Raw genomic sequence first — 8,751 nt, 5'->3', positions numbered from 1 at the left:
AAAAAAAAAAAAAAAAAAAAGAAAGAAAAAAAAAAAGATCATCCTGAGTGAAATATCCCAGAAGGAGAAAGACAAACATGGTATATACTCACTTATATAGACCTATAAGATATGATAAACATAATGAAATCTATACAGCTAGCGGACATGGGTAAGATTATCAATCCTCGTTTAGAAAGACAGATGGGATGCACATTGAACATATGACAGGAGTCTACTGAGCGCATTTTAAAGTCTCTAATTAGCAGTGTTTTCAAAGCAAAGACTCATGACCAAACCTTTGGCAGAGTACAGGGAATCATAAGAAAGAAGGGGAGTTAGTCTGATGAGGAAAGGATAGGAGCTCCACAAGGACCAAAGATATCTGGGCACAGGGTCTTTTCTGAGACTGACATGCAACCAAGGACCATATATGAATGTAACCTAGAACCTCTGCTCAGATGTAGCCTGTGGTAGCTCAGTAACCAATTGGTTTCCCATAGTGAGGGGAACAAGGACTATTTCTAACAGGAACTCAATGGCTGGCTCTTTGGCCTCCCCACCCCCCAAGGGAGGAGCAGTCCTGTTAGGCCACAGAGGAGAGCTTTGCAGCCAGTCCTGGAGATACCTGATAAAACAGGATCAGATGAATGGGGAGGAGGTCCCCTCTATTAGTGGACTTGGCAAGGCGCACGATGGAGATGAGGGAGGGAGGGAGGGACTCGGAGGGAATGAGGGATTGGGACAGGGCTGGGATACAGAGTTAATAAAATGTAACTGATAAGAAAAAAATAAAATTAAAAAAAAAAAGAAACTGAGAGTCGATGGTCTTGCCTATGTGAATCTTGTAAGCTATAATAGTGACTGGCTTGGAAATATATATAGTAGTGGCATAAATGTTATAAAAATAACCAAATACTTTGTGGTTGAATTTAAAGCCTGCTTCACAAGATGAAATTCATTTTCAGTACTGTTAATTCAAGAACCTGGGCTGAGTTAAGTCACAGATCCTAGGGAAGAACCTAATACTACTATTCTGCTAAACAAACATAGAATTAAACTGATTCCTAAACCTATAGGTAAGTGTAGTTCTCCATGCTTATCAGGGAAGCTTCTTTTGGTAGCATATAGTAATTAATCCTGAGGCATAACCGGTCAGTGTGCAGGTATTAAGAGGCTGTGAAGTGCTCGTCCTTAAATGCAATCTCTCTCTCTTAATACCTGCACACTGACCAGGTATATCACACACAGCTATCTATCTTTAGCTATCCATCTCTGCCTCTAACTATCTGTCTCTCTCTCTCTAACACACACACACACACACACACACACACACACACACACACACACACGGGGGGGAGCTGAGCAAGAAGAAATTACATTAGAAGAGGAGGGAAAGACAGTGGAGGACTGCAAGACAACAATTCATTTTCAGGACTTCCAGACACAACAGGGCAGTTACACACACGACCTCACAGCACTGTAACTATGTGCACAAGGCCTGCACAAAATCCCAGCATGGAAGGGAGGGGCATTCACAAAGTGCCACCCCTAGCTGAAAAGCTATCGTCAGCTAATGGCTGCTGAGGGAGGGAGTGTGTTTGTTTGCTTCAGGAATGTGCCCCCTGGTAGGCTGTCTATGCTTCAGTGAGTTGCCCTGGGCACATGCTGGCAGCACTAAGTAGGCTCAGTAGGCTTAAATAGAGCATGTGGGGTTGGGAGGGAACCTAGTGTGAGAAGAGTTAGAGGGGAATTTGATCAAGGCAAATTATATGCATATATGACATTCCCAAACAAAAATTTTAAAGATATATTGATTTTTTATGTGTTTTTGCCTGCATTTATGTAGATACACATTATGCATGCATGGTGCCCATGACAACCAGAATAGTGTCAGATTTCCTGAAACGGGAACCAATGACCATTGTGAGCTACCTTGTGGTTGCTCATTGCAAGTCCAAAAACTATCCTTAACCAGTGAGCCATCTCTCCAGTCTCTCAAACAATGTGTTAGAATGAGGATTAAAAAAAAAGAAGAAGGGTGACCCTAAGACTCCTAGCAATAAGGTATATGGAACAGGAAATGGTCACCTCCTATAACCATGCAAGACTGCCAATGAAGGGATGGGGATGCCAACCTAGTCACTAAACTTTAGACCAATAATTTTTCCTTCCTATTGGAGGTGCAAGGATAAAAAGGGAGCAGAAAGTGAGGGAATGGCCAACCAATGACTGGCCAACTTGAGTCCCATGCCATGAGAGAGAGCTGACCCCTGACATTAATAATCATATTCTGCTATATTTGCAGACAGGAGGCTAGCATAACTGTCATCTGAGTGGCTTCATCCAGCAGCTGATGAAAAGAGACGCAGAAACCCACAGCCAAATATTATGTGGAGTTCTGGAATCTTGTGGAAGAGGAGGAAGAAGGCTTGAAGGAGCCAGAGGGGTCAAGGACACCACAAATTAATCTACAGAATCAATTAATCTGGGCCCACAGGGACTCGTAGAGACTGAACCACCAACCAGAGAGCATGCATGGGATGGACCTAAGCCCCCTGCACATATGTAACAGATATACAGATTGGTCCTCATGTAGGACTTCTAACAGCAGGAGTAGGGGCTGTTTCTGACTCTGTTGCCTGCCTTTGGATTCCCTTCCCCTAACTGGACAGCCTTTTCTAGCCTCAATGGAAGATGTGCCTAGTCCTATTACAACCTCTTATGCCAAGGTGGATTGATATCAATGGGAGGTCTCCCCTCCTCTGAGAAGAAAGGGAGTGAGAGATAGAGGGAGGGGAGGGGAGATGGAGATTTTGGGAGAAAAGAAGAGAGGGAAAGTAAATTAATTAATTCATTAATAAAACATTCTTCCTCGGTTTCCAGATGCGATAATACATACCTTCAATACTTGCTCTTGAGAGTTAGAGTCAAGAGTATCTAGAGTTCAAGACACACCCAGAATCCTTACTGAGGTCTATGCCATATAGCTGTGACATATAAAATCTGTTCCATGTATCTACATGTCTTTTGTAACAAATGGAAATGTGGATGAACAAAAAGAAAAGCAGAGAGAATATGTTCAATGTACAATATAGACTCATATGAAAATATTCATATGTGACATAATACAATTTACAATGAATATATACAGTGATCTTGGCAATAATTAACAGCCATCTAAATGAATTTAAGCCCTGCTCAACAAGAGAGAAGTCATGCCTGGTACTGGAAACCTAGCCATCTACCCGAGGCTCATAATGCCATGGATCTTAGAGAAGAACCTACTACCACCCACTTTATTAGACTGGCATTGTTCCTAACTGCATTCTGAATGGATCCTTATATCCAAAGATAAATCTCATCCATTATCAAAGAAGCTTTTCTCTGCAATACAAAGAAAATCACACTGAAAAACGCACAAAATATGTGATCACTGAATGCCTATCCCGAGCCGATACATCTACAACACCATTCCTGCAGCTAAGGCTCAGGGAACATCTCCTAAGAGGAGCCAAAAGATTGCAAGAGCCAAGGTACCGGAAAGTCTGCTGTGACAGGAAGCTACACCAATGATACTTAACAATATGGTTCTCTAAACAAGGTCTGAGCGACGACAGTACCCACAGATATGCTAATATGGAAATAGGAAATCTCACAGGGTACAAAGACTACAGGCACCTGATGATTGCTGAGAGAGGGATAATTGGTGTTTCTAAGGGATGATCCTCCTAAATGTTATTCTAATACAAAGTGGTCAGCTCTAAAATTGTGTACACATAAGCAACACTAAATAGACTTGGAGGGTATTTCTCTCTCTCTCTTTCTGTTTGTGTGTATAACAATAATAAAGAAAAATAGTCAGTTTGAGAAGAGGACTCTTAGGAGGGGTTGGTGGAAGAGGACCTGGAAGGAGTTGGAGGTAAGAAGGAAAAGGGGGCAAGTGAAATAGCAGTATTTTGATTTTTTTTTTTTTGAAGAAAAAAGGGGGCTGGAGAGAGATGGCTCAGGGGTTTAAAGTGTCTCTGCCAAGGACCTGAGTTTGTTTCCCAGTATCTATGTCAAGTGTTTCACAAGTGCTTGTAACTCCAGCTCCAGTGGTATCTGATGCTTGACCTCCACAGTCACTATACTCATCTACACACACACACGATATGTGTGCACAGGTGTGCATGCATAATTCAAATAATAATAGTAACCAGTGACTGTTGTGCATAAAAGACACTGAGGAAAACTTTTCTCTAGTTTAATAGTTATATGCAATTTTGGACCCGCATAAGATGGAACAGTCAGCCACTGCAAACTCAGGTCCGTCCTTGAAGTTTCCCTGACTAAAGCAGCCCAAATCCAAGATTTTTGTTGTCACTACTATATGATATAAGGATATATGACACAGTATATTTCACCTGGTAAAATTCTAAGATTTTATGCCTGTTACAGTTTATCATGGTTGTCAAGTTAGAATGCTACACCATGAAGGAGAAGACAAAGTAGCAATTTAGGAAATAGTTCGGAAAAGTCATAAAGCTAGACTAGAAGAAATTAGAGTTGAACCAAGGATAGGTCATGACTGTTCCATGCTGAAGCTCTGTAGTGGAATCAGGAGATGTGGGTTACCCAGGGGACAGGGAACAAAAGGAGAGCTGTGGGGACCATTTCTTTAGATACATTAACATCCTTGGATTCAAAAGCTATCCATCAAAGATGACTCTAAAATCACTAAAGAATAAAAAATAATATACCAAAAAGGCAGATATTAAGCAGAAAGTGAAAGTTTATACAGGAAAATGAGTAGTGATGGTTTAGTTTGTGACTTTGTAGATACAAATGATTTTATTTCCAATACAGTATTTTTAAATTAATTGTACTGTAAATGTGCATTGTACAAAGTAATTTCATACAGCGCTTCCATACATGCATTCTTTTTTACTGTATTCACTCTTTCTGTTACATTTTCTTGACCTTTTCCTTTACTCTTTCACATCCCTAGCAGGCAGAATTTAATTTTCATAAACTTTCCCTCACTAAATTCTGCCTATGAGAAGGAAGGCGCGTGTTCTCACTCCTAGTGGGACTGTATGCTGGTGCAACCGCCGTTGAAATCGGCATAGAGGCTCCTCAAAATACTTAAAGTAGAACTTCCATATGATCCAGATTTAACCAGCTCTAAGTATCTACCCCCCAAAAAATCAAAGTCACTTCTAAGTGTATTCTCTGAATCTGGCTTATTGCACTTGATGTACTGAAGTACAGACAATCTATTTCCATTCTTCTTGATGGCTGGATAAAACTCCACTGCATATGTATGCGACTTCATCCATTCATCTGATGACAGCACATCAACTGATTTTGTAACATGGCTGGTAGAAATTGCACATCAATAGATATAGCAAGTGTGTCTATAATCCACTCACTCTGATTCTGTACAGTGTGGAAATTTTACTTTTAATGTTCTGAGGCGCCTTCATGCTGACTTGGATACCAGCAGCGCTAATTTAAATTTTCATAAAGAAAATTATGCTCCTGCATCCTCACAAATACTTGTTTTCTTAATAATACCCATTTTTATGCAGGACAGATAGAGGCTTGGTCTAGTTTTGATTTGCATTTTGCCAATTCCAAATATGCTGAACATTTTTCCATCATGTTTGTATGCATTTGAATTTTTTTATTTGAGAAGTGTCTGTTCAGGTTATTTTTTTCATATTATGATTTAATTATTTAGGGTTTTTTTTTGAGTTCTTAAATATTCTAGATGTTATTTCTCCATCCGATGAATAAGTGGTTTTATTCAAAATGCAGAGGTTTTCTTGCATTTTGTAGGCTGTCTCTGCACTTTATAATTTCTTTTCTGTACATATACTTAATTTCATGAAGTCCTACTTGCCAATCCTTTTTTCGCCTGAGCTTTTAGTGTTCTACTCAGAAACTGATTGTCTATACCTCAGGTTTGAAATGTTTTTTCTAATATGTCCTACATTTCTACACATGCTTGAAACACCACTGAGGCCTATGGTAGCTTCTATACCTTTTATTAGTTCTTTGAGAATGTCTTATTTCTCCATAATTTAAGATTATATAGAACAACCTAACAAGAAAGAGATTTTACTTCATTTGAATAATAGAGACAAGAGAAGACATTGTTGACATGATGTCATGGTTACAAAAAGTCCGACAAGGCTTCACAGACACATGGAACACTTTGAGCCTCCAAAACTGACCCAACGGACCTGTGAGCAACAGCAAAGGCAGTACCTGAAACATCAGTGGGGTAGTCGCTGAAGAAAAGTTTAGATTCTTGACCATGTGACTTTCAGGGTCATATTTTGACAGAAATCCTTTTATTATGACTGTTTTGGCTGTTCCTTGTTCACCAATTAACAGCACAGCCTAAAATAAAGAAGTTCAGAGGGAATGAAATAAAACCAGCAATATGGGTTGAACTGTGCCCCTCCTGCCCACTAACTCCTAAACTGAAGAGGAATCCTCGATATCTCCCAATGCGACTGTACCTAGGGCCACCCAGATGAAGCAGGTGCATGATCCCGCCTAATGATGACCTGATAGAAGCAACGGATCTAGATACACTGAGAAACAGCAGAGATGAATGACAGAGAAAGGGGCCTCAGAATCTAGGTACACTGAGAAACAGCAGAGATGCACGACAGAGAAAGGGCCACAAGAAGACAAGAAAAAAGGCCAATGGAGAAAGCAACCTTAGCAACATCCCAAGACTCTTGGCTTTCAGCCTCCAGCTGAGAAAGAAACTGCCATTGTTTATTTCAGTATTTTGTTAAGACAGCTACAGCAAACTAAGTTGGCAACCAAAAGGGAAAGAATTATCTTAACAAGAACAAGTCAAAAATTCACCTGCTTCAAGTACTATTCGAGGAATGATTAATTGGGAATTAGGCCTACTGGACACATTGGGTTGTCGTTGTGAGAGAACAAAAGGAGTTCACTCATTTAGTAGGCAGTATTTCCACCTACTCTCAACAGAAACAGAAGGTAGTATAAAATAAATTCAAGGTACCTTTGTATTTCAATAGGACCTTTTAAAGTGCATTAAAAAGTATCTTTTAAAGTACATTATGTTTAATAGTAGTTTGAAAAGCCATACCTTGCCCTGTTTGGCAATGGTTTTAATTAAGAAGTCAGTCCTCACGTTGTCCACATTTGGCACCAGGATAGAACCATACTCTGGGGTGGTATCAGGTGGATACACATACTCCGGGGTACACGTGTTCCAATGCTTCCAGGTACCTGCGAAGAACATGGCGCTCACACCTTCCAGTTAATAATGTATATCCCCGTGATGATCAGGCAACTTCAAAACGTCACAGAGCCAGCTTCAAATATTAGCCATAAAACAAAGATCACTAAGGATACGTGGATATAGCCCAGCTGGTCTAGTGATTGTCTAGCATGTACAATGCCCTGGCTTCAACCCCTACCACTACATAAAATAGAGTCTTCTGCTTCTCTTCTTGTTGCTGTAATAGAAGTCTGACCTAAGCTAACTTAGAGAGGAAAGTTCATTTTCTGCTCTCAGGTCTCAGTCCACCACTGAGGGAGGTCAGGACAGGAACTCAGTGCAGGAACTTGGAGCATGTAGGAGTGCTGCTTGCTTGCTCACCCACTGTCCTGACCCCTGGCTCACCTTTAGCTTTCTAGAGCCACCTTCCTGGAGATGGTGCAACCCACGGTGGGCTGGGTCCCTCCTGCGTCTGCTAATAGTCCCTCACAGACATGTCTCCATAGCAAACTGATCTACAGAACTTTTTTCTTTACTATCATTATTTATTACAATTTATTCACTTTGTATCCCCCCTGCAGGCTCCTCCCTCACCTCCTTCAGGTCCTACCCTCTCTCTCTCTTTCCCACCCTCCATGTCCTTTCCCTAGTCCACTGATAGGGGAGGTCCTCCTGCCCTACTGTCTGACCCTAGTCTATCAGATCTCATCAGGACTGTCTGAATCTTCTTTCTTTCTCTGTGGCTTAGTAAGGCCACCTCACCAGGGGGAGTTGATCAAAGAAAATTCTTAAGTTGTGACTTTCCTCTCAGATGACTCTGAGCTGTAACAAGTTGAAAATTAAAGCTAAAGAGGATATCAGGTGCAGTAGCACGTATTTGTGATGTCAGCATTTAAAATATGGAAGCAGGAGAATCAGAAGCTGAAGGTCATCTTCAACAGCATAGCAAGTTGAAGGCCTATCTGGACTATGTAAGACCGTGTGCCCCAAAAAAATATTTAGTAAGGTTAGATCTCAATACATGTTAATTAGCTTGAACAAAACTTCCCAGGGAACTACTTCGAATGGAGTCCTGAATCTGGACATACTCAGGTTTTAGAACTGTTTTCCCAATATGCAGCTTTTCAACAATATAGTGTACATAAAAATACAGAAGAGAGTGAGAAGCATGTACCTGAAGCAATTATTAGTTTTAAATGTCAAATCTCACCAGTTTTTCATTAGGTGAAAGATACTAGATGGCTTATGTATGGATACACATAAAATATAAAATTGCTTCTGCATATTATTGCATATGTATGTTTGTATGCATTATATATGTTTATGCATATAAGTCATTCTAAAGTCTCTATCGATGTCCATAGAGATATATATGTAGAGAGATCTATATATCTATATAGTAATATATAGATAAGTACATAGCCATTTGTAAATACAGACACCTATATTTGAATGTAATTTTTACACCAATTGTTGAATGGCTTGTGTATACCTGAGTAGGAAATTGATTCAACTTG

At 40.2% G+C, this 8,751-nt stretch overlaps 1 protein-coding gene across 1 annotated transcript in view; it reads right to left on the bottom strand.

Moving 5' to 3' along the window:
* Positions 1-8,751, bottom strand: part of Dnah5 (dynein axonemal heavy chain 5) — a 298,260-nt gene that overhangs the window by 128,118 nt on the left and 161,391 nt on the right. Inside the window, exons 45-46 of the mRNA XM_055619009.1 lie at positions 7,100-7,242; positions 6,235-6,369 (exon numbers count right to left, since the gene is read on the bottom strand). Coding sequence (XP_055474984.1) covers positions 6,235-6,369; positions 7,100-7,242 — 278 coding nt within the window. The remainder of the gene's footprint in view (positions 1-6,234; positions 6,370-7,099; positions 7,243-8,751) is intronic.

Source organism: Psammomys obesus, unplaced genomic scaffold (genome assembly GCF_907164565.1).
Source record: "Psammomys obesus unplaced genomic scaffold, mPsaObe1.curated_primary_1811, whole genome shotgun sequence".
Lineage (NCBI taxonomy): Eukaryota > Metazoa > Chordata > Mammalia > Rodentia > Muridae > Psammomys > Psammomys obesus.
Note: the sequence above shows the minus strand (reverse complement) of the source record. Positions and strands in the feature narration are given on the sequence as shown.